We start from the raw sequence: 27326 nt of genomic DNA, 5'->3' as shown, positions 1-27326 counted from the left end.
GTGGGTGCATGGTTAGGGTCCCAAACCGTATAAAGCTAGAGAAAGAAGTAATGTAGCACACCACTTGAGTTGAAAGAAGGAGGTTGTTTTATTAAAGCAATCCAAAATAAAGTAACATTTCGGTTTAACAAGACCTTCCTCAGACCGGATTGCTAGAGAGTCAAGGAGCAGAGTTGACTACGGTCTCCTTCTACCTATCTACCTTTTACACAGTATTGACTGCAACTCTGCTCCTTGACTCTCTCCTCCGCAGCAATCCGGTCTGAGGAAGGTCTTGTTGGACCGAAACGTTACTTTATTTTGGATTGCTTTAATAAAACAACCTCCTTTTTTCAATGCAAGTGGTATGCTACATTATTTCTTTCTCTGTGTCAGTGGGGACCTCCTGGGTCTCCTGCCATAGCGTTTAATTTCATTTAAATAGTGACTGATAGTTTGCACTGACACTAATGCTCCCTGAGTCTGCAGGACAGCTTGAACTAGTTTGGGGCTGCTTATCCACCATCCGGACTATCCTGCGTTGACACCTTTCATCAATTTTTCTCTTCCGTCCACGCCCAGGGAGATTAGCAACATTACCATGGGTTTGCAAACTTCTTGATAATGTTGTGCACTGTGAACAAAGGTAAATCTAGATCTCTGGGGATGGACTAGTAACCTTGAGATTGTTGAAATTTTTCCACAATTTTGGTTCTCAAGTCCTCAGACAGTTCTCTTCTCTTTTTGTCGTCCATGCTTAGTGTGGCACACACAAACACATAATGCAAAGACTAAGTGAACCTTTTTATCTGCTTTCAGGTATGATTTTTATATTGCTCACTCCTGTTACTTGCCCCAGGTGAATTTAAAGGAGCATCACATGCTTGGAACAATCTTATTTTTCCACAAATTTGAAAGGGTGCCAATAATTTTGTCCAGCCCATTTTTGGAGTTTGGTGTGACATTATGTCCAATTTGCTTTTTTTTTTCCTCCCTTTTTTGGTTTAGTTCTAATACACACAAAGGGAATAAACATGTGTATAGCAAATCGTGTTACTGCAATCCATTTCTGTGAGAAATACTTCATTTTCCAGAAAATTTTCAGGAATGCCTACATTTATGGCCATGTCTGTATCAAGGCAAGTTACATATAACTGTTCTGTTGCACAGTGTACATAACACTAGGGATGTAAGAAAAAATCGATTCCCGCAATTATCGCGATTTTTCACTTGCCGATACTGAATCGATTCAAAAATATTTTGAATCGATTCAGTATCGGCAAGTGAAAAATCGCTTTAGTGATGTGTAATTTGTATCTCCTGATGCACAGAAAGCATGTCCCGGGCATCAGGAGATACGAGTTCCACATTTTGTCAGCCAGATCTGACACGGCAGCGGCGGCGCTCTGGGTGTACGGAGCGGGCTCCGACTCGTGCCCGCTCCATACTCTGCGGATTTCAGTATCCGGGGGCCGCTGGTGCATCACCGGCGCTAGTATCCAGCATGTGGTGCTCTGCAGTGTGTATGGAGCAGGCTCCCGACTCGTGCCCGCTCCATACTCTGCAGCCCCCGGCTGTCCTCAGTAGCCGGGGGCCGCCGCTAATAGCCAGCATGCAGCGATCGCCGCGGCTGGCTATTAACCCTTTAGATCGCCGCTGTCAAAGCTGACAGCGGCGTCTAAAGGGACATTTGTATGCTCTCCGTGGCTCTGTCATTGATAGATCCTGGCTGGACCAGACTCTATCAATGGATCGCAGATAAATGGAGTTCAATAGAATCTATTCATCTGTCTGAGGAATCTAATGATTCCTAAAAGACTAATAAAGTGTACAAAAAAAAATAAAATAAAAATAAAGTTTTAATAAAAGCGTAAAAGACATTGTTTTTTAAACAGAATCGGGATATATCGTGATGTATCGTCACCTAGACGGTATCGCGATATATCGGGATATATCGAATCGCCACACTGGTATCGCGATTCGAATCGAATCGCCAAATTCTTGGCGATTCACACCCCTGCATAACACCAACATACGCTTTGCATCACACTCATGTGTAAATATACAGAATGCCTGGAACAGCCTACTTTTAACCGCAACTCAAAGGATTTGAGGCAGTATTAACGGTCAAGAAAGAAGACCCCCCGGGAACCTCAGTTGGCGGGAAGATCCTTGGGAGCACTCCTGGCTAAAATTGTAATATCTAATACCGAAATACAGGACAAGATATATAATTAATAAAGTTTTATTCAAGATAAGGTTCGGACAACATGTTTCAAGTGTCTTCATGGACCTGATGAAGAGGGCTGGACCCTAGAAACACATTGTCTGAACCTAATGTTGAATAAAACTGTATTAATATTAAATATTAAAACTTTATTATTATTAATAATATTGATATATCTTATCCAGTATTTCGTTATTACATTACAATTTTAGCAAGGTGCACCATCTCCAATCAGTGATTAGGACCACCCATTTGACTACTTAGCCCCGAATGAGCAGTCTGCATCAGCTCCTTTTTTGTTTTATACCATGATATCTTCTGATTGGACTGTATTTTCAACATGAGTTTCCCTTTAACCTATTAAAATTAAGTAATGGTGGTATAGTTGTTATTAAAAAAAAAAAAAAAAAAAAAAGTTGTAATATAAACCCTTTTGTACTGTGCACTACTCCATAGTTCACCTATATAAACATATTACTGGATTTAGCCATGTCAGCCAAGTTGGAAATATAATTTTTTTCAGTACTGGAAGACCTGCTTGATCTGTGCAAGCCATTGGGAAAATTGAGACAAATAACCTGTTAGACATCATGTTTGCGCACATCACCATAGCTTATCTTTTACCATTGCCATCATCTGTTTAATTTAAATGTTTTCTATAATTTGTTTATATATAATATCTAACTACATGTTAGTAATAATTAACATTTTCTCTTTGTACAGGGGATAAACACAGAAAAGCCTTTCTTGCAAGTTGATAAATATGTGTTTGCAGGCGAGTATGAAGGTAAGTGGCTGGTCACATACTCTGTTCCCCCATCATCCCCTAAAACAGTGTTGTCAAATGCTAAGGTTTGCTGTCATGTCTAATATTGCAGTGAACACAATAGATATAGGCCCAGATTTAACAAGCTGTGTGAGAGAAAAAGTGGAGAGATTTTTCCACAGCAACCAATCATAGCTCAGCTAACAAGCTCAGGTAAAGTGAAAGCTGAGCTGTGATTGGTTGCTGTGGGAAAATCACTCCACTTTTTCTCTCACACAGCTTGATAAATCTGGGCCATAGTTCTAAGTATGCCTGAGTATACTTTTCAAACCTTTAGGCACAAATGTAAGTATGCTATAGAAATCATAGACTAGCATAGTGATATCAGATGCCATACAAAACTTGGTCAGAAGTAGATCACTGCATAAACTATTCATTACCTAGGCCTGTATTTTGGCGCTGTAGAAAACATCAAGCTTTTTAGGTTTATTGTGAACCACTAAAACTTCTTCAGGTTTTTTATGTATAAACTATATGCTAATATTTTTTTCCTAGATGCTCTTGGCACATGCGTGATCTTTGAAGAAGTACCAGATCCTGGTAAAGATTCAGATTACTTATATTTCCTACATTTTCTCTGCAACTGGCCTCCAGTCCAGAAACTAACACCCCTTCATAGGAACCTTAAAGGGGTACTCCGGGGGAAAACTGATGCTAGAAAGTTAAACAGATTTGTAAATTACTTCTATTAAAAAATCCTTCTCCTTCCAGTACTTATTAGCAGCTGTATACTATAGAGGAAATTCTTTTCTTTTTGGATTTCCACAGTACACAGTACTCTCTGCTGACACCTATGTCCATGTCAAGAACAGTCCAGAGCAGGAGAAAGTCCCCATAGCAAACATATGCTGCTCTGGACAGTTCCTAAAATTGACAGAGGTGTCAGCAGAGAGCACGGTGGTCGTGACAGAAAAGAAATCCCAAAATAAAAGAATACTACACAGAGGCAGCTACTACTTTTTATAACTGCAGAATTACAGCTCTCATCTAGGTTCCAGGGCTGGACTTATATACAAACAAACAAACACACTTTTTAATGTATCAGTCTTTAGTGTCTCACAACTCCAAACAATCATTTATGCACCTGGTGCATCCTCCAACATTTGTTATCTCAGCTGAGGAGGGTGCCACACAGTACAGACCAAAAGTTTGGACACACCTTCTCATTCAGAGTTTTCTTTATTTTCATGGCTATGAAAATTGTAGATTCACACTGAAGGCATCAAAACTATGAATTAACACATGTGGAATTATATACATAACAAAAAAGTGTGAAACAACTGAAAATATGTCACATTCTAGGTTCTTCATAGTAGCCACCTTTTTCTTTGATTACTGCTTTGCACACTCTTTGCATTCTCTTGTTGAGCTTCAAGAGGTAGTCACCTGAAATGGTTTTCACTTCACACGTGTGCTGGTGTGGAGTGGGAGGTGTGATGGTGTGATGGTGTGGAGGTGCTTTGCTGGTGACACTGTTGGGGATTTATTCAAAATTGAAGAGATACTGAACCAGCATGGCTACCACAGCATCTTGCAGCGGCATGCTATTCCTTCCAGTTTGCATTTAGTTGGACCATCATTTATTTTTCAACAGGACAATGACCCCAAACACACCTCCAGGCTGTGTAAGGGCTATTTGACCAAGAAGGAGAGTGATGGGGTGCTGCGCCAGATGACCTGGCCTCCACAGTCACCGGGCCTGAACCCAATCGAGATGGTTTGGGGTGATCTGGACCACAGAGTGAAGGCAAAAGGGCCAACAAGTGCTTAGAATCTCTGGGAATTTCTTCAAGACTGTTGGAAGACCATTTCAGGTGACTACCTCTTGAAGTTCATCAAGAGAATGCCAAGAGTGTGCAAAGCAGTAATGAAAGCAAAAGGTGGCTAGAACCTAGAATATGACATATTTTCAGTTGTTTCACACTTTTTTGGTATGTATATAATTCTACATGTGTTAATTCATAGTTTTGATACCTTCAGTGTGAATCTACAATTTTCATAGTCATGAAAAAAAAAAAAAAAAAAAAACCTTTGAATGAGAAGGTGTTTCCAAACTTTTGGTCTGTACTGTATATATACAGTAACCCCCCGACATGCAATGGCCCCGACATATGATAAAATCGACATACGATGGCCTCTCAGAGGCCATCGCATGTCGATGTCAGCATCGACGTACGATGCTTTTATATGTCGGGGCCATCGCATTAACTGCTATCCGACAGCGCAAAATGCTTAAGCTGCTGTCCGATAGCAGTTTAAGCATTCCGGACAGGTTCACTTACCTATCACCGCTGCTCCGGGTCCACTTCGCGATCCTCCGGCGTTTTCTGCATCTTCTCCGGGGTCCGAGCCTCGCTTTCCGGCGTCGTTATTACGTTGTGCGCACGCCGTCCCGGCGCCGCAACGTAATAACGTCACCAGAAAGCGAGGCCGGGACACCGGAGTAGATGCCGAAAAAGCCAGAGGATCCCGAAGAAGACAGCATCGGGAGCCCCTGGGACAGCATCGGAAGCGGTGAGGACGCGCTCCGGAGCGGCGGGGACAGGTGAGTATAACTTCCTATACTTTACATTGCACGAATCCCTCAACATACGATGGATTCGACAAACGATGGGTCGTTTAGAACGAATTACTATCGTATGTTGAGGGACCCCTGTATATATTTATATTATACAGTCATGGCCGTAAATGTTGGCACCCCTGAAATTTTTCAAGAAAATTAAGTATTTCTCACAGAAAAGGATTGCAGTAACACATGTTTTGCTATACACATGTTTATTTCCTTTGTGTTGTGTGTATTGGAACTAAACCAAAAAAGGGGGAAAAAAAGCAAATTGGACATAATGTCACCCCAAACTCAAAAAATGGACTGGACAAAATTATCGCCACCCTTTCAAAATTGTAGAAAAATAATATTGTTTCAAGCATGTGATGCTCCTTTAAACTCACCTGGGACAAGTAACAGGTGTGGGCAATATAAAAATCATACCTGAAAGCAGATAAAAATGAGAGAAATTCACTTAGTCTTTGCATTGTGTGTCTGTGTGCCACACTAAGCATGAACAGAAAGAAGAGAAGAACTGTCTGAGGACTTGAGAACCAAAATTGTGGAAACATATCAACAATCTCAAGGTTACAAGTCCATCTCCAGATATCTAGATTTGCCTTTGTCCACAGTGCGCAACATTATCAAGAAGTTTGCAACCCATGGCACTGTAGCTAATCTCCCTGAGCGTGGACGGAAGAGAAAAATTGATGAAAGGTGTCAACGCAGGATAGTCCGGATGGAGGATAAGCAGCCCCAAACAAGTTCCAAAGACATTCAAGCTGTCCTGCAGGCTCAGGGAGCATCAGTGTCAGCAAGAACTATCCGTCGACATTAAAATGAAATGAAACGCTATGCCAGGAGACCCAGAAGGACCCCACTGCGGACACAGAGACATAGAAAAGCAAGGTTACATTTTGCCCAAATGAACTTAAATAAGCCAAGATCCTTCTGGGAAAATGCCTTGTGGACAGATGAGACCAAGATAGAGCTTTTTGGTAAAGCACATCATTCTATTGTTTACCGAAAACGGAATGTGGCCTACAAAGAAAAGAACACAGTACCTACAGTGAAATATGGTGGAGGTTCAATGATGTTTTGGGGTCGTTTTACTTCCGCTGGCACTGGGTGCCTTGAATGTGTGCAAGGCATCATGAAATCTGAGGATTACCAACGAATTTTGGGTCGCACTGTAAAGCCCAGTGTAAAGCTCAGCAGGACATTGACCCCAAACAGATCTAAATCCCATTAAACACCTGTGGAGAGATCTTAAAATTGCTGTTGGGAAAAGCGCCCTTCCAGTAAGAGAGACCTGGGGCAGTTTGCAAAGGAAGAGTGGTCCAACATTCCGGCTGAGAGGTGTAAGAAGCTTATTGATGGTTATAGGAAGCAACTGATTTCAGTAATTTTTTTCCAAAGGGTGGGCAACCAAATATTAAGTTAAGGGTGCCAATAATTTTGTCCAACCCATTTTTGGCGTTTGGTGTGACATTATGTCCAATTTGCTTTTTTTCCTCCCTTTTTTTTATTTAATTCTAATACACACAAAGGGAATAAACATGTGTATAGCAAAACATGTGTTCCTGTAATCTTTTTTCTGGGAGAAATACTTCATTTTTTAGAAAAATTTCGGAGGTGCCAAAATTTACAGCCATGACTGTATATATAGATATATCAAACACAAGATTACTAACATCAGAGAAAGCTTCAGCCTACACACCCATTAACCCCTCTACACAACCGTACAGTGCTCTTTCCACATAACCTCCTACTGAGGTCCAAATGCGCCTCACTTTGGGGGAGATTTATCAAAACCTGTCCAGACAAAAAGTTGCAGAGTTGCCCATAGCAACCAATCAGATCACTTCTTTCATTTTTCCGATGCCTTTTCTAAAATGAAAGATGCGATCTGATTAGTTGCTATGGGCAACTCTGCAACTTTTCCTGTGTGCAGGTTTTGATAAATCTCCCCAAGCTTACTATTGTATCTCAGCCAAAACCACTTCTCCAGCTTATCACTTACCACTGATGTCTGCCCTTTTTCTTTTAAATGCTGCCTGATCAACGATGCGTTGGGGAGATCTTTGGTGGTTTATCTTCCTAGACCCAGAAAGAGATATCTCTCAATCAAGGCTTGTAGTATGGGAAGAAGCCGCCAGGGACCACTCCGATGACTTGTGGTTCAGGCAGCATGAAAGTAATGACATGTTCCCTTAAAACATGCAGCCAAAGCATCAATTTTTAAGCTATCCCTCTGCCTACCCTCTTTGTCTTGCTATTGCTTCATCTTACTATCACAGTTTGCCTGAAAACTTCTTAAACAATGTTATTGTTATCTGCTACATATCATGCAGTATTGACAACATCATGCATCCACTGGTCACTGCATTGTGGCCGTGTTTTTCCCTGCATGCTATAATCGTGATCGCTCACAAACTCTTGCCATCTTTTTTTTAATTTATTTTGTCCTTGAAAGCTTTATCCTGAGACCCATCGATAAATAATACAGTGCAGTAAACATCTGTACTGCACAGTATTATGCCTATGCCTGCCAGAGTTAGGCTGGGTTCACATATGTGTGGCATCCGACACAGTTTCCCTCCAAAAACTGATGCTAGACCTGATACCATTCATTTGAATGGGACCGATCACAATCATCCAGCATTTCAGTTTTGACGCCAGATGGTTGGACACTCCGGAGGGCACCTGACAGGGGAACGCAGCTTGCTGCATTCCCCTGTCCGTTGCCCAGAAACGATGGATGCCATACAACTGATGACAAGTTGTCATCAGTTGTGGCATCAGTTGCATCGAGATTTAGGCTGCGTTCACCTATGCCTGATGGCAGACATATGTGAACCCAGCCTTACACTGACATACATAGTACAGCTGACCAGACTCTGAGTCTAATCGGCTTCTGTAGCCATGATTACGGAGGCTTCAGACCTCCAGTGAGCATGTCTACCATTCGCGCCCTATGATCGCTTTGTGGGTTGCCTGTGAGGAGCAGCCCCCTCCCTATGTCATCCTATTCATGCTGCAGTTACACCGACCGCAGTATCTAAAGCACCCGCTCTGCAGTACTAGGATGCGGCTGGCAGGGCGTGTGCCAACTCCCGGCGGGGAATATGAACGAGGAGACCAAACAAATCACTGAAATTAAAATAAAGAGTATTTATTAAATTGGAAGCATTGAAACACGATTAAATAAATGCTTAGTTATAAATGAGGTATATCACAGGGCCCGTGCGATTTCCTCTCTATCTTATAATGTCATAGGAAGAGATAAATGAATAAAACAGTGCAGTAATAATAAAAAGTCTATAGAATCATTGGTGTACCCCCTAAATGTTGCAAATAGAGTTCTGTATGTTGTTCAGAGTGCTGTATGCTCTATTTGTAATCAGTCAGAGGTTGTAATTCCTGTGAAAGAAAATATACAGTCATACATCTACTATGTAGGACAAACAGATGATTGCTACTATGTAGCTAAAAAGGCGATTTTTTTATGCTTACCGTAAAATCTCTTTCTCGAAGGATCCATTGGGGGACACAGACCATGGGGGACACAGACCATGGGTGTATGCTGCTGTCACTAGGAGGTTCGACACTATGGCAACAAGAGAAGTCGGCTCCTCCCAGCAGGGTATACCCGCCCACAGGCACCTGAGGTAATCAGTTTTAGTCCCAGAGCAATAGGAGAAGACCGACAGGTCAAGAGAAAACCACAAACTGTCCGAGCAATCAGAAGAAAAGGCAACTGAACACACCTTCGGACAGATAACTGAAATAGGAACACCAGAAAAAAAGGGGGGAGCTGTGTCCCCCAATGGATCCTTCGAGAGAGAGATTTTACGGTAAGCATAAAAAATCTCCTTTTCTCTATCGGCTCCATTGGGGGACACAGACCATGGGACGTACCAAAGCCGTCCCTTGGGTGGGTGAGGAATCAGACAGGTGGATGGTTGGACATCTTATAGCCCAGAGTAGCATCAACCGATGCTAAGGCATGAATCTGGTAGCACCTTGAGAAAATGTACAAAGACAACCACGCGGACGCCTTACAGAACTGCAAGGCCGAAGCCACGTAGCGGAGGGCCCAGGATTCTCCGAAAAACAGGTGGACTGAGCCAAACCCCTGAAGGGTGGGATCTTCCCCTTGCAGCGCTAAGCTACCAAAAAGGGCAGACCGGATCCACCAAAAAATGGTGGTCGTAGAAGCAGGTTGTCCTATACAAAGATCTTCCGGAAAAACAAAAAAGGGAAGAGTGACTGAGAGATAAGTCTGAACAGCCCTCACCACAACCAGGTTGTGGAACAAACGCTTCCAGGAATGAGAAGGGGCCGGACAAGAGGACAGTAGGACGATGTTCTCATTGAGATGAAAAAGTCAAAAAACCATCTCAGGTAAGAAGGACGGACCTGGAGAAAAACAACTTGTCCTGGTATACCACCAGGAAGGGAGAACGGCAGGAGAGAGCTACCAGCTCTGACACCCTCCTAACAGAGGTAAGAGCAATAAGGAACGCCACCTTCCGGGGAAGGAGGCGAAAAGAAATGTCCCTGGGAGGGTCAAAAGGGGCGTCCTGCAGAGCACCTAAGACCAAGTGTAAGTCCCAAGAGAAAAAAGGGAACTGATAAGGAGGGGCAGCTTGTGCCACTCCCTGAACTAGGTTCGGACATGATAATTGAATGGCAAAGAACAATGAAAAAGAATGGAAACGACCGAAAGCCAACCACGACCGGAGAAAAAGGCTGAGTTTCACACCAACAGAAATAAGACCGCCAGGTATGGTGGTAAACCTTTGCAGAGGAAGGCTTGTGAGCCCTCAGCATGGTGTGAACCACTTGGGAAGAGAAACCGCGTGTCCTCAGAACCGCTGTCTCAAACACCACGCTGTCAAAAGCGGAGACGGTAATAGGGGTGGCACAGGAGACCTGATATAGGAGGTCTGGACGATAGGGAAGGTGCAGAGGTAAGTAGTACAGGAGCCTGACCACGACGACGTACCATGCCCGCCGGGGCCAGTCTGGGCCTCGAGAATGGTGGGAACGCCCTCTGCTGTGAGTTTCCTCAGGAAAGAGAGGAAGGGGAGGAAACAGATGAGGTAGGGCAAAGCCTGACCAATAAACAGATAAGGTAGGGCAAAGCCCGATCAAGAAAGAGGAACGCTTGGTTGTGGTGGAACGAGCAGAGGTCCACGCCTGGAGCGCCCCAGAGGTTGCAGATCACTGCAAACACCTCCGGATGTAGGGACCACTCGCCTTGGACGGCTGAGGACCGGCTGAGAAAGACCACATCCCCGAAACGCCCGGAATGAAAAGCGCTGAGATGGCCGGAAACCTGAGTTCCGCCCTGAAGGGAATTTCCCAAGAAGCGAGCACAAGAAAGGATTGCCCTAGGCCCCAACATGATGAAGGGGAAAAACGGCTTCTCGAGGGACCAAGGCCCCAGACCGGCCGGTCCTTGAAAACACCTCCCCAGCCCGACAGACTGGCAGGGAGGGGCAGGAAGGAGCGCCCCCGAAAAAGCAGGGGGAAAACAAAGCCACCATAGAAGGGACCGACAAGACTGTTGAGTGACAATGGAGACCTGTCCCACCGGAAGAGAATCACCGATTGAAGAGGTCGGTGATGAAACTGGGCAAATGACACGGCCTTCACGGCCGCCGCTAACCGCCCCAGGACATCCAGGACATGGAAACTGGAGCAGGGTGCCGAAGTCATCGGACTCTTTATACGAGAGTCAGCTGATTGGTCGGCAGAGTTGAAAGCGGGCAGAGGCCGCGTCGAACTGGAGCCCCAGGAAAGCGGTTGGACTTGTCCCGAATGACCATCCAACCGAAGAGAGACAAGGTCTGGAGGTTTAGACTAAGACTCTCCAGTATCTGGGCCCTGGCTGGAACTCTGATCAGAAGGTCATCCAAGTAAGGAATCACGGACACAACTGTTGTCCGTAAAAGGGGCTATCACAGGCGCCGGGACTTTGTTAAAGGTTCGCGGAGAAGTGGCCAGACCGAAATGGAGAGCCACAAAAGAAAATGACCGTCTGGAACTGCAAAGCGGAGGTACCGCTGATGACCGGAACAATGAGATGTGGAGGCAGGGATCCTTGATGTCCACCGAGGAACGAAAATTCCCCATGAACCAGGGATGCCAGCACCGAATGGAGAGACTCCATTCGGGATGGAAGCAGAAGATGCTGGCTGAGATACTCGAGAACCAAGATTGGGCGAACAGAAACGCCTTTCTTGGGGACCACAAAGAGGTTGGAATAAACCTCGAAAACGTTCCCCTGAAGGAACCGGGACAATGAATGTGCGTAGTCCAGGCATCCCGAAAGAGTAAGAGGCAACCAACCACCCGAGAAAGGTCAGCGTGTGGGGGCGACCCATCAGATCGAGGAAGGCCTACGGGTGCCCGATGGGGCCACAAAACGGCCTGAATGGATAGCCGACCTCCGGGAGGGACAGGTCCGGAAGGAGGAAGCCCTCTTCCCATGAAGGTGCCCGGCTGGACCCCTTGTTGGTACCCTGTGTGGCACCAAAGGTCTGCAGAACCCGAAGGAGGACTTACGACAGAAAGCGGTTCTGTGAGCCGTATCCAGAGGTAATAAAGAACTCTCTTCTGCCCGACGCCTCACTTACTGAAGGCGGCGTCCACATTCCAGGCTTTAAGCCACATGAAGGGACGGTGGCTACCAGGTAGCTTGTGGCAAAGGCAGCACAGTGACTGCGCATAGAACAGAACATCTCCAGCCGCGGAGCATCAGGCTAGATTAAATAAATCCTCCAGAGGGATCTTGAAGACTACCCTGGCGGAGTTGGGAGACCACTCTGAAGGGCCCTTGACCCCCAGGCTGATCCTGCTGTCTCAAGGCAAAGTTTGCCAAAGTCTCCACCTTCATGTCGGCTGGATCTTGAATGCAGCCGCATCAGCCAAAGGCCCGGTAGGCGCCTTAGAGAGGCGGGAGACCGGAAGATCCACAGTTGGAGAGGAGGTCCACCGAGCAAAGATGTCCTTGGCGAAGGGATACCGCGCTTGAACCTTCTAAGTTTCCTGAAACTTCTTGTCATGGTGCCTCCAGGCGGATACCAGCAGGGCGTAAAATTCAGCGTGAGAACTGAAGGTCTTGGGTGCTGGTCGGGCATGAAGAAAAGGAGACTTCTGTAGCCACGTCCGAAGTTCCTGGGTCCTTTAGATGGAAGGTGTATCTTATGGCTGAAACCAATGAGTACACCACATCAGGCATCCGTGCATTCCTTTAAGTCGGAGGCCGAATCAGAAACCTCATCCGCAAGTTCTCCAGGTGAATGGGAAAGAGGTGAGGCAGCCCTGGAAGAGGTCGGGCACGATGAGAGGAAACTTCTGGACCACGTCCGAAGTTCCTGGGTCCTTAGCTGGAAGGTGTCTCTTATGGCTGAAACCAATGAGTACACCACATCAGGCATATCCGTGTGTTCCTCTGAGTCGGATGCCGAATCAGAAACCTCATCCACAAGTTCTCCAGGAGAATGGGAACAAAGAGAGGCAGCCCTGGAGGTTGGGCACGATTAAAGGAAACTTCTGGAGCCACGTCTGAAGTTCCTGGGTCCTCTAGATGGAAGGTGTCTCATGTGGCCGAGACCAATGAGTGCACCATGCCCGACATATCCCTGTGGTCCTCTGAATCAGAGGCCGAATCGGAAACTGCATCCACAAGTTCTCCAGGTGAATGGCCAGAAGACTCGGAGGATGAGTCAGATGAAAAACACCCCCATGACGCTGCGAGAGCATCAGTATAGGAGGAGAGCAGGACCCTCCAGAGGGCTGAGAGGGCATCTCCAATGCAGTCACCTCATAACAGGAGACCTGAGCCAAGTCGGATATAGACTGGGGGAGGGAGAGAACCCAGGCTGGAGGGGCGGCCGAACCCACCGGGTCTGTAGAATAACAGGGGGGTCTGGGGGAGCAGTGGTGTAGGCAGAACAAGTGGTTCAGCAGAAACAGACATTTTTGAGATACAGCTTTTACAGATGTAATGAGTGGCTATCACTCCAGTTAACTGTTTAGAGGGAGCAAATGGGTTCAGCAGAACCAGGCATTTTGGAATTACAGCTTTTACAGAAAAATGATGAACTAACGCTCCAGTTGTCTGTGCAGCCCAAGTCTGTGACCCCAGGACAGCTGCTGTGAGGAGAACTCCGTTCTAGTGTAGACAAAGGAGGGAGAAATGCCGGCCAATAGCATAAGAGGGGCGGGCCAGGAGCAGGGGCACTGCTGATTGGCCTCTGCCTCTCACAACGCGCGCACATCGCTGATTGGAGGCTAATTCGCGCCTCTCAGAAGCCCCGACAACAGAGGGGGCGGAGCTATAGCACCCTCAGCTTCTGACAAGAAGGTCAGCTCTCCCCTAGCGCAAATGTCATTCGCATATGCGCTTGCGGGGAAGCGAGCGAGACGCCGCCGGCAGCCGACTGCTGCCGAAAGCGAAAGTAAGCCGGCGCTTCATGCGCCCGCATAGTAAAAATGCCATGGCTGTCAGCCGCCTAAAGAAACATACACACCACACACACACATATCGTTCAGGAAAGTGAAAAGTATAGTGCCCTCTGAATAAAGCTGTGCCCCAGTCCAAAAATGCTCCTGCTCACCCCAGTTTTTTCAATAAATATAGAAAAAACCCCTGTCCAGGCCAGCCCCTGAGAAAAAAAGTGGGCAAAAAGTGAGGGCCTCTGGAGACCCTCACTTTTTGCCCACTTTTTTCTCAGGGAAGCAGGGAAATAAGAGGACCCGGACCCATGAGGTACAACCCCAGGTGCTGACAGTTGGCGAGAGGGGGTTAACAGCGCGTATCCCCACCTGAAAACATGAAAGAAAAAGGAATAAAAACTAACACTTCCCTAACTAGGAAAATAATAAAACATAAGACCTGGTCTGGAGAGAACTCCAGACCATGTCCACCTCCTTAAGACACTAAGCTAAAACTGATTACTTCAGGTGCCTGTGGGCAGGTATACTCTACTGGGAGGAGCCGACTTCTCTTGTTGCCATAGTGTCACACCTCCTAGTGACAGCAGCATACACCCATGGTCTGTGCCCCCCATGGTCTGTGTCCCCCAATGGAGCCTATAGAGAAATGTCTTTTTAGTGAGCACTGTGTGCATAACTTAGTCCTGTTAGGATAAATGTAGCTGCTTTGCAGTAATAAATGAATACACTCGCTGAGTTGTGGAAAAATTTTGAACAAAGCTGCTATGCAGTAATAGAAACAAGCGCTGAACTCCGTTCCTTCTGGAGAAGAAAATTTAGCAAAATACAGTACTCAATTGCTGCTGTGCAGCTTGTTATAGGGCTATGCCCTGCGTATGTCCCACTCACCCGATCCAAGTCCAATGCAGTCTCTCTTGGTTCCTTATTTCCTCACAAATGCAGGACATCATTCACTGCTGTGTACTCGCTGAATAAGACGATCTGCCTAAGCAGCAGCAGTCTCGCTCAGCTAGCAGTGCTGCTAGCTTAGCGAGACAGCTGCCGCCGAGGAAAAGTGTCTTATTCAGCGAGTACACAGCAGTGAGCGATGTCCTGCATTTGTGAGGATGTCCGTGTGTGTTGCTGGGCACACTCAGGACAAGAAAAAAGGCACTCAGTTTGAATAATGACCGGTAGTTCCCAGCACTGATCGTGGAAATTATCTCTGTCTCTATTATAAATTCTGCCACATCATGAAGCCAAAACTAAAGGGGGAGATGAGAGAGTAGGCCATACGCATTTCAGCAGGTTTCTCCTTTCTTCAGTAGCTGCCAAATCTATTGCAACGTTTAAAGGGTACACCAATGATTTCATAGACTTTTTATTATTACTGCTCTGTTTTATTAATTTTATCTCTTCCTATAACATTTTAAGGTAGAGAGAGGGCACAGGGCCTGCAATATACCTCCTTTATAACTAAGCATTTATTTATTTGTTTTCCAATACTTCCTTTTTAATGAATACTCGTTATTTTCATTTCAATGGGCTAATAATCTCTAAATATCTCTTTTCACCCTTGTCCTATCCCATCTTCTCTGGTCTTTTTCAGTCCTTCTTATCAGATATCCCAATGAGAGAGCACTTAAGGACTGTACATTCTTTCTCACTCTGTATACAATCATTTGTTAGGCACTTTGGGTATTGTGTGCCCCACAGTTAACCTTAGTTCTTTCTGCAAACAAAAAGTCTATTCTTGTTGAGCTTCACACCTTCTCCTCTGTTTTCAGCAAATAAATCACGATGACAAAAGTTTTCTGCTTTAAAAGACTGATCTTTAATTTATTTTCATATCATACATGCACTAATCCAAACTTTTACAGGAGACACAAGAATAAATAGATCACTGTGATTTCATATTCCTCACTGGGGGCCGTGATTGGTCGGTCAGTCCCGACTAATCACATCTCTTGGAGGGGAACATGAACTAATGGGAGGTGTGCACAAGCTCCAGGATGATTGGAGCCTCTCTTTCCCCCCTAATGGAAGTACCAGCTAATTAGAACAAGCCAAAGGCAGTTTTGTAAGCCAGGTCTGGCCTGGTGTTTGCTGTGTTTTGTAAGGGTTTTGCACTTTTTGTGGGACATTTTCACTTGTTAAATAGGTTACCACTTCAAGTTGAAAACTGAAATTGACTTTGAAAGATTGTTTGTAGCTTTTTGCTTACAGTGTAAAGTTGCATAAAAAGTGAAAAAGTGCTTTGGCACAAGTTTTAAGAGAAAAAATAAAGCTTTAACCCCTTAAGGACCAAGGACGTACCGGTACGTCCTTGGTCCTGCTCTTCTGATATAACGCGGGGTTACACAGTAACCCCGCGTCATATCATGGCGGGCCCGGCGTCATAGTGAAGCCGGGACCCGCCTCTAATAGCGCGCAGCGCCGATCGCGGCGCCGCGCGCTATTAACCCTTTAGCCGCGCGCTCAAAGCTGAGCCGCGCGGCTGAAAGTGAAAGTTCCCGACTAGCTCAGTCGGGCTGTTCGGGATAGCCGCGGCTAATCGCGGCATCCCGAACAGCTGACAGGACAGCGGGAGGGCCCCTTCCTGCCTCCTCGCTGTCCGATCGCCGAATGACTGCTCAGTGCCTGAGATCCAGGCATGAGCAGTCATCCGGCAGAATCGTTGATCACTGGTTTCTTATGAGAAACCAGTGATCAACATAGAAGATCAGTGTGTGCAGTGTTATAGGTCCCTATAGGACCTATAACACTGCAAAAAAAAAGTGAAAAAAAAAAGTGAATAAAGATCATTTAACTCCTCCCCTATTAAAAGTTTGAATCACCCCCCTTTTCCAATTAAAAAAAAAACACAGTGTAAATAAAAATTAAAATAAACATATGTGGTATCACCGCGTGCGGAAATGTCCGAATTATAAAAATATATCATTAATTAAACCGCTCGGTCAATGGCGTGCGCGCAAAAAAATTCCAAAGTCCAAAATAGTGCATTTTTGGTCACTTTTTATATCATTTAAAAATGAATAAAAAGTGATCAATAAGTCCTATCAATGCAAAAATAGTACCGTTAAAAACTTCAGATCACGGCGCAAAAAATGAGCCCTCATACCGCCCCATACACGGAAAAATAAAAAAGTTATAGGGGTCAGAAGATGACAATTTTAAACGTATTAATTTTCCTGCATGTAGTTATGATTTTTTCCAGAAGTCCGACAAAATCAAACCTATATAAGTAGGGTATCATTTTAATCGTATGGACCTACAGAATACATATCAGGTGTCATTTTTACCGAAAAATGTACTACGTAGAAACGGAAGCCCCCAAAAGTTACAAAACAGCGTTTTTTTTCAATTTTGTCGCACAATGATTTTTTTTCCCGCTTCACCATAGATTTTTGGGCAAAATGACTGACGTCATTACAAAGTAGAATTGGTGGCGCAAAAAATAAGCCATCATATCGATTTTTAGGTGTCAATTTGAAAGAGTTATGATTTTTTAAAGGCAAGGAGCAAAAAACGAAAATGCAAAAACGGAAAAACCTCCGGTCCTTAAGGGGTTAAAGACAATAAAATGTTCACTGATGTTAAAACTAGAGTACCCCTTAACCCCTTAAGGACGCAGGACGTAAATGTACGTCCTGGTGAGGTGGTACTTAACGCACCAGGACGTACATTTACGTCCTAAGCATAACCGCGGGCATCGGAGCGATGCCCGTGTCATGCGCGGCTGATCCCGGCTGCTGATCGCAGCCAGGGACCCGCCGGCAATGGCCGACGCCCGCGATCTCGCGGGCGTCCGCCATTAACCCCTCAGGTGCCGGGATCAATACAGATCCCGGCATCTGCGGCAGTTCGCGATTAAAATGAACGATCGGATCGCCCGCAGCGCTGCTGCGGGGATCCGATCATTCATAACGCCGCACGGAGGTCCCCTCTCCTTCCTCCGTGCGGCTCCCGGCGTCTCCTGCTCTGGTCTGTGATCGAGCAGACCAGAGCAGGAGATGACCGATAATACTGATCTGTTCTATGTCCTATACATAGAACAGATCAGTATTAGCAATCATGGTATTGCTATGAATAGTCCCCTATGGGGACTATTCAAGTGTAAAAAAAAATGTAAAAGTAAAAAAAAAATCCCCTCCCCCAATAAAAAAGTAAAACGTCCGTTTTTTCCTATTTTACCCCCAAAAAGCGTAAAAAACTTTTTTTATAGACATATTTGGTATCGCCGCGTGCGTAAATGTCCGAACTATTAAAATAAAATGTTAATGATCCCGTAAGGTGAACGGCGTGAACGAAAAAAAATTTAAAAAGTCCAAAATTCCTACTTTTTTAATACATTTTATTAAAAAAAAAATTATAAAAAATGTATTAAAAGTTTTTTATATACAAATGTGGTATCAAAAAAAAGTACAGATCATGGCGCAAAAAATGAGCCCCCATACCGCCGCTTATACGGAAAAATAAAAAAGTTATAGGTCATCAAAATAAAGGGATTATAAACGTACTAATTTGGTTAAAAAGTTTGTGATTTTTTTTAAGCGCAACAATAATATAAAAGTATATAATAATGGGTATCATTTTAATCGTATTGACCCTCAGAATAAAGAACACATGTCATTTTTACCAGAAATTGTACGGCGTGAAAACAAAACCTTCCAAAATTAGCAAAATTGCGTTTTTCGTTTTAATTTCCCCACAAAAATAGTGTTTTTTGGTTGCGCCATACATTTTATGATATAATGAGTGATGTCATTACAAAGGACAACTGGTCGCGCAAAAAACAAGCCCTCATACTAGTCTGTGGATGAAAATATAAAAGAGTTATGATTTTTAGAAGGCGAGGAGGAAAAAATGAAAACGTAAAAATTAAATTGTCTGAGTCCTTAAGGCCAAAATGGGCTGAGTCCTTAAGGGGTTAAAGTGATAAGGTTCTACAAATGCATTGAGACATAGCAGCACTGTGATTATATATTACCACTATAACTTGCACTCAAGTACTAATAGGAAGATAGGGGTAGTAGTTTTGAATTCCATTTCCTTAAATATACATATTTTTTTTTAGATCTGCGTGCGCCTGGCAGGTTGCAGCAACTGGTTTATCAGCTGTGATGTAGATTACACCATACTACATAATTTGTTGTCATAGGTGACATAATTTTTTGTTGGGATAGGTGACAAATGCTAAATCGCCAGGAAGGAGACCACTCCAATGAAACACCTCTTACACACAAGTAGCTAAATGGACAGGGGAGGCATAGCACAATTATAAATTCCAAGCAACCGTACCTATCCTGCTGAGAAAAATGAGCCCATACCAGGTCTGTGTGAATAAATATGCCAGAGATCTGCAAAGAATAAAGCTTAGTCATTGCATAAACAGGTTATGAGATCGGTGCTTATTAAGAGGGTGGTCTAATATGCCCCTTATTTTGCTACTGAATTATGCAGTTTAGGCAACATTCTATGAGCTAAACACATAAACACTTCTCAGCGCTCAATTCTCAGCTAACACCAGCAGTACCCATGTGTTCTCTTTGACTGCATACAATTTTAAAGTATATTAAAACATTGTAGAGCTCCTTTTTTATAAGCTTTATGTACATGAAACCTCTTTTTATATTCACTTATATGTGATTTGATTCTTTTTTTTTTTTTTGCTCTTTTAATATTCAGGAGATGGAGAAAGTACAAACCCAAAACTGAAATATAAGTGTCATACAGTAAAAAAATTGAATATGACCAGAACATTCCTGACGGAAAAAAAAGAAGGGGACGAGGGAGGTGAGTGTTTGGGTTGAGGGTCGCACAAACCTCCACGTGATAGTCAACCATACCATGACTGCTGTTATGTACCAGGGTGTCAGAACGTATGCTGGTGCAGTGGGTCCTGAGTTATACCATTGATTCCCTAGGACACTATCCGCCATCTTTTGGTGAAATGTTGTTGGGTGTGCATACAGGCACATGGGGACCATACTGAGTTACATTGAGTTGCTGTGATGAAATTTGCAAATTCGATTCCACCTGTAATTTCAGTGTTTTACTTTGTGCTTTATTGTTTTGGCATTCATTGATCATTGATACGTGTCAAATAGGCAGGGGTGGGATGGCACTGCCAATATCTAATAGCCAGAATTTCAAGGTGAGGAGAAACCAGGTAGCATCTAAGTAGTCGTCCGGTTCAATAATATTAAGTCTGTGGTGGTGCTAGGACATGTAAAGAAACAGGTTCAGTAAGAATTTTCAAATCCAAAATATAGAAAACTCCTGCACTCACCGCTCAGCTATTGACTGGATGCTCCTCTTATGGGATAAACCAGGGACACCGAACTGCAGAGTGTGGGCGCTCAGAGGCAACGTCTCTGAGCGCCCACACTCTGCAGTCCGTTGTCCCCGGATTATCCCATGAGAGGAGCATCCAGTCAATAGCTGAGCGGTGAGTGCAGGAGCTTTCTATATTTTAGAATTGATCATTGAAATGTTATTTTATTCTTAATGAATTAAACAATTTATATTAGTAAATATTTTGAAATTCAAGCTGCCCTTCTTTGGGATTAGAAAAGGGATTTCTGTCTCTCCTTGTTTTAATTATTTATTTTATATTTTTTCAGAGTAGTATATTTTAGGGTGTTTTTCCTGAGTATCTATTTCATATGGATTTGTTAAATTGCTGATTCATACACTTATTTGCAGGTGGTAAAATTGAATGGTTCCAGATTAAAGATGATACTTCTGCTAGCTGGCCCCAGATGATCTGCAGTTTTGCACAGGAAAATGAGGATGCGACTGAGTCTCAAAGTGAAGAAGATGACCATGGACAGCTGGACACATCAATTGAGGAGGCTGGACAGGTAGATCAGAGCTTTTACTTAGAGGGGAAGCAGCACTCTTGTGATGTTGAGAAAGGACCTTCTGAATCTGAAGCAAGAAGGCACTTGGACTCTGACAAAGAAGAGAGTAACACAAGCAATCTAATATTTGAAGCAGAGCACGGAACACATCCAGTTGATGATGTTGGCTCTCTACAGCAAGATGATATAGTTCACCATGATCAGACATCCTAAATGCAGCATCCTATGATGAAGAATGAACACTTAATAATTATTTACTGTATCCTATAGTCCATGGTATGTTTTTTACTATAGGCAAGCAAAGTAGTTGTTCTATAAGAGTATAGAAGTATCATCTATGTATAAATAGAATAACTTTCTTTCAACTGTCTTGTACTGATCCAGAGCTGCATTGACCAATCTCCAGAAAAAGCTGTGCTGAAATTAAGAATGCTGGTAGAATGAATTCAAGCTTTGAGTCCATTTGAAATATAAATTCAGTTTCGTATTATAATACAAGATGGAAGGCTGGGTTCACATTACGCTTTCGCTATACGGGGACCGCATCTCATTCATTTGAATGAGCCTACTGGAGTCAGATAGTGACTCCGGTCGGCTCATTTTTGCCACATATCCGGTTTTGTAACCAAACCTAAAACCGGGCGTCTCATTCAAATGAATGAGATACGGGCCGGGTCCGGCTGGGATACGGGAACGCACGGTTTTCACCCCCCCTCCAGGCAGATACGGTCCCCGTATAGCGAAAACGTAATGTGACTATGTCCATATAAAAGAAAGAAGTGAGTACGGCACAGCGAGAAACCGCCCGTCGGCCTCAGTTGTATCCATGACCTGATGGAATAAACTTCGAGTAACTGCAGTTCTAGTGCCTCCTAATTTTTCCTCTTATTATTGTAATGTGACTTAGGATCAGTACAGGACAAGTAATTCAGTGTATTTATAGTGTTACTTTAATGTTGTTTAAAAGGAATCTGTCATGCTGCCTGAACCAAGAGTCATTAGGAGGTCCCTGGTGGCTTCTCCCCTCTCCCCTCCCTAATACCACCGCAGAGCCCCCTGATGACTCATGGTTCAGGTAGCATGAAAGTATTGACAGGTTCCATTAAATTTTATGTGTAGGTTTTATAACTGAAGCCTGTCATGTTGAAAATGCAGTCCAGTCTGTACCCACACATGATTCAGAGGAAAATGAGCTGAACAGATTGAATTATATTGTTATCGGAAAGGACTCTGTAGAATTAGTTATTTATTTACAGTAGTTACTCCTCTGCTCATTCTGGGATTAGGATTCCAATGGAGGGTCCCACCAAGTGACTGACTGCTTCACACCGATTGCCTGACATCTCTGCTTGCCTTCCACCGATCTTATATTGGTCTCATATTAATATTTGTATCTTGTAAAACAAGGTTTCAGTTCCTTCCTTCACCTTGATTTTTACAGAAAAATCCTAAACGATTGCTGCAGAGGTGTAGAATTTTTTTTCTATATATTTTTTTATTTTTTTTGGTGGGGGGCGGGGGGGAGGTCAAAGGTTTAGGTAAAAACAAAAAACATAGAGGGGAAGATTTATCAAAACCTGAGCTAAGAAAAAGTTGCCCATAGCAACCAATTAGATTGCTTCTTTCATTTGACAGAGGCCTTGTTATATATGAAAGAAGCGATCTGATTGGTTGCTATGTGCAACTGGGCAACTTTTCCTTTGCACAGGTCTTGATAAATCTCCCCCAGATTGCATGGTCCTTAAGTATGGCTGTGTAAACAAGCAGTAGCCCTAACTTACCACAAGGTGGTGCTTTTGTACTTGCAAATATCTTCATGTATTTGGTTGATACTGCTCCAAGTCCTTATAATTTACATGTTATGTCTATATGTTTGATCAGGAATGTAAAACCATGCAGTTTAGTGTTCATTTCATACATTACTACCTCCCCTGAAAAATCTGCAATGTTCATTTACATATACTCTAATATAGATCTGGTGTATACAATATTTTGGTATTTTGTATAGCCTAACCATTTTGTATACTGTTATAATAAACAATTTCTTTACATTATTGACATATACTTGACAGAAATACAAGAGTTCAGCTATTTATTTTTAAATACATATTATCTAGTTTTAACCCCTATTACCCCTATTAGTAGACCCCTATTACCCAAATGAGGCCTAACGAGTATCTCACTCCGTTTGGGTGGTTTTAATTTAAACATTGTAAACATAAGAGCCTGTGTAAGACGGATACCACTATTTGACATTCATTTTGCTATAAGTCAGTGGTATACGTTGGGGAATTGCCCTGGTGCATACCTCCAAGGGGACTCTGCACAACACAGTGTGAAAAGAGCCCAACAATCAATCTTCATAGTTTTATTCACAACAAGCCTAGGTGTTAGCAACAAGGGATACAGAAATTGGTTCTTGATAAGAAGTTGCGTTGATTGTCATGGCACTGGAAATTGTTGACGTTTACCATTACAGTACATTGAAAAATGATTCTCCAGGGTGTAGGTAATGTACATAAAGGACATCCTCTGGGCATCAGTGCTTTGGAGTTTAGAGAGTTGTGGCAGGATGTTATGCTGTATGCAGTTTCATTTAAAAGAAAATGTAGAGTGTAGAGTCTTAGTACTGTGACCTAGTGCAAATTGTCTATGTAATGGGGACTATTATCAGCCAAAAAATACTTACCCAAATTTATCAATCTCCCAGAAACCAAAACTGTCTGTTTTTGCCCAAAACAACCACCCACATATGAGCTTTCATATCTTAACCAGCTCTGGTAAAATGAAAGCTTTGCAAAAAAAAATAAAAAATGCAGGGTAAACCATTAATCAATATAAGACTGGGCTCACACCGTGTTTTTGCATCCTGTTGAAAGGTCTTATTTTTTTGTTCAGCAAATTTACCATTAAAACATGATGCTACAGGGCATGGAAGTAATGCAGGCTGTTTTTTTAAGTCCTGTTTAAAAGCATGACCCCAATGGTCCCTAAATCTGTATCCCTGATGTTTACTGTCCTAGAGTTAGTTACAAGACATGCTGGCCCTCTCTTGCCCAGCTGACGGGGCTGGGGTTCGCATCGCAGGACGTGCCCACATGCGAATCCCAGTCCGTCACTCACCTCCGCTCTCTGCTGCTTCCTTCTCTGGTCTTGCAGCTCTGGCGTGCGTGCCCCCGCCTCCTAGGACGCGCGTGCGCTGGAGCTTTAAGATTTCAAGGGCCAGTGCGCACACATAATTATGTGCTACACCTGCACCTCTGTTATAAGTACCTGCACCTCCCACATACCCTCCGCCGGATCTTTGTTGCCCTGGAGCCATTGAGAAAGCATTATCTTCCTAGCCTTACTGTGTACCTGACCTTGCTCCTGTGCCGCCTACCTATAGACCTTCTGCTTCATTCCTGACTACGCATCTGTGCTGCCAGCCCTGACCTCCTGCTATCCTGACCACAACTTGCCTAATCACTCCTGTACCTCGCATCGCCTCAGCCGCCTGTGTGGTCGAGTCGTGCCGGGGGTAGCAACCAGGGTGCCGCAGCAAGACCATCCCCCTTTGGCGGCGGGCTCTAGTGAAAACCAGCGGCACCTTAGACTCTGCTCCCTGGCACGGCCAGCGTCATCTGCCACACACAGGTCCAGCGAATCCACTACCTCCAGAGTGTCCTGCCAACTGCCGTTCGTCTTTACACCCAGCCTTTTAGTAACCCATTAGGTCCTATTAATCCAAACATGTTTACTTCTAGTCTTATCCAGTAGAAACCTTAAGATGAATGGATGATGCTTTACATTTTTTTTTCTTAGAGGGGTATATAAAAGATATTGCTTTTTCTCTACAATATACCTGAGCAGTGTGTACTTACATGTCCTATTTGTAAAGACCCACAGAAGGTTTCTCAGGTTCATTATTCAGACATCCAGCAGGTTTATACCAAACTATGTGTATCAGTCCATTCATTATGGACCTGAAATTGTGGCTGAGATCCAGCCTTCCAGGCCAGAGCCTGAAAGTGTCTTATCAGCTTATCCTCAATCTGGATGTATCCAACTGTGGTTGAGGTGCCCATGTAGGTCTATAATGAATTCAGATGACATGAAATGTATCAGATCATTGTTTATCCTCAAAGTGTGTTAAGAGAGGCCAGAGCATGACGATTCAGAGACCTGAAAATATATTGGCAGCGTGTTCTGTGAACAGGCATGGAGGGATGATTGGCAAAAGAGTGTGCACAAATCAAGAGAAAGAACTTGTTGGATTTTGCAGTCCACATAAAAGGAACATCCAATACATGATGATGGCAGACTCAGCCACAAGGCTCTAAGACCAGTAGAATAGTCTCTCTCAAGAGATGTCTTTCAGTGGATTGTCAACAAAAGGGGCAGACCTCAGGTAGATATGTTTGCGATGAGAAGGAATTATCAGCTTCCAATTGTTTACTCTCTCAATAAATTGGAAAACATCTATAAAATGGATATGTAATAATTGTATGGAATGGTAACAGGTAGCAAACCCCTGAAAAACTGTTAAAAGTTTTGATCTCTTAGAAGTAAAGCAGCTGCAAAACCAACAGGAGAGCACTAGTAAGTGCACACTGAGGAAATGGTTTTGTTGCAGACAGCCTTGAGAGACGAATGCCTCGTTCACATTGCCATCAGACTACGCATTTCTGTTTGCAATCCAGCCAGAAGGACGGGAGTTTAGCTGAGAAAAAAATAGTGCAAGCACTATTTTTCTCTTTACTAAAATCCTGTAAAATTACCGGGTCACCGACAGACCCCATGCAAGTGAATGGGGTCCGTCATGACCCAGTAGTAGCCGTTTGCATCCAATCCGTTTCAGAGTCCCATCGGCTCAAAAAAAAAATAGAGCCAATCGACCCTTAACAAGTTGGATGCAAACGGCCGTGTGAACATAGACTAACATAATAAGGAAACATCCAAACAACACCAACAGGAACAGAATACTAGTTGATGCATTTTGGATAAGCGCCTCAATCACAATTTACCCTGCTTATAGTGTGAGGATTTGTTCTTTTGTACAGTTTTTCGGCTGATGACCTACAGTTGTCGGTAGTGGAGGTAACAGGGAAGCTGACAATCTGTATGTTTGTTTTTCTAGCATGTGAGAGTTTTACAAAAAATGTGAATCAAACTAGGTCAGAGCCATGTGTATATCTGGAATCTGGAAAGACCTGTTAATTTGGGAGGGGTTAAGAAATAGAGATGGATTAAAGGTACTATAGCTGACTTTGTGTTCATGTACATGTATTTGTTGTGCTATCTTGTTAGAGTTAAATTTTGTTATTACTAAACATTTCAATAACTAGCAATGCCAGGATGCGTCAGACACCAGGAACCTGTATAGGCCCAGAAAAGAAAAAGAAAACTATAATAAAAAATCTGTACCTTTTTTTGATCAAAATGAGGACCCAATACTGCCTCCTTGACCTCCATAATATCAGTATGTAATAAGTGTACAGAATATCATCAGTTAAACCCCTGGCAACATGTTGTACAGAAGCAAATCTACTGCAGTCATTATAAATGGAACCTGGACAAATCCATGTGTTTGCCACATAAACAATCTCCTGTAGATGAATTGAAATGGCTTTTAGCCACACATGCCACACATAAATCCAATCTAGGAACTAACTACACACTTATTGATAGCACATTTTGATTTTATTTACTAACTGCCATAGTAGTGGAACCTTAGTATCACTAGAGGGGTATAAAAGATGGAAATAGACAGGGGGGGGGCAGAGTCTATCGCACACCCAAACAGTATGGTGTGTGCAGGTTGAAATACCAACAACAAATCCATCTGGAACTACGCAATTGTCATTCACTGGATGTTGCTTTATAGACAGTGGGTTTATAACATTAATGGCAGTGTATCCATTGGTTTGAGAACCCAACAGGTTGCTCTTCCTAGGTTCAGGAAAACTAATTGAGCATTCAGCATTAAGCTTTGCACTAATTTGCGTTGTGTTTTTTTTTTGGCTGATGAAGCTAGGTGTAAGCGAATGTATGTTGGGGAGCTGTACCCCTGTAGTTGGTATTATACATGGCTATTTATGCATTTTCTTTGCTTTTTTCTCCTGGATGCTTTTTACACTGTACTGTACCACCGTTTGTAGTATCTGTGCTAATGATATTCAAACATAGGTAGCAATTTGCCATGTTTCCACTTGCCATGGTCTTTATACCCCCTTGTTCACACTCTGTTTATGGGTTTAGTTCTTGTGTCTTTGTCATTTTATGCTATCTTTTACATTAGATATCAATTAAGTATTTTTTATTTTTGCATTTTGGAATATTATTGTAATTTGTTTAATTGGGCATATATTTTCATGAGCATGTTCACACAGCATTGCTCACTGGATGCTCTTTATTTAGTGGTTCGTGTAGAAGTATAAACATAAAAGATAT

The 27326-nt window shown here is 43.4% G+C and overlaps 1 protein-coding gene across 2 annotated transcripts in view; it reads left to right on the top strand.

Moving 5' to 3' along the window:
* Positions 1–22998, top strand: part of GTF3C6 (general transcription factor IIIC subunit 6) — a 37189-nt gene extending 14191 nt beyond the window's left edge. For both annotated transcript variants that reach the window (XM_056573086.1, XM_056573087.1), the window contains exons 4-7: positions 2930–2993; positions 3528–3572; positions 19717–19824; positions 20737–22998. In XM_056573086.1, the coding sequence (XP_056429061.1) occupies positions 2930–2993; positions 3528–3572; positions 19717–19824; positions 20737–21107 (588 nt within the window). In that variant the 3' untranslated portion in view covers positions 21108–22998. The remainder of the gene's footprint in view (positions 1–2929; positions 2994–3527; positions 3573–19716; positions 19825–20736) is intronic.
* The last annotated feature ends 4328 nt before the right edge of the window (positions 22999–27326 follow it).

This window comes from Hyla sarda, chromosome 4, assembly GCF_029499605.1.
Source record: "Hyla sarda isolate aHylSar1 chromosome 4, aHylSar1.hap1, whole genome shotgun sequence".
Lineage (NCBI taxonomy): Eukaryota > Metazoa > Chordata > Amphibia > Anura > Hylidae > Hyla > Hyla sarda.
Note: the sequence above shows the minus strand (reverse complement) of the source record. Positions and strands in the feature narration are given on the sequence as shown.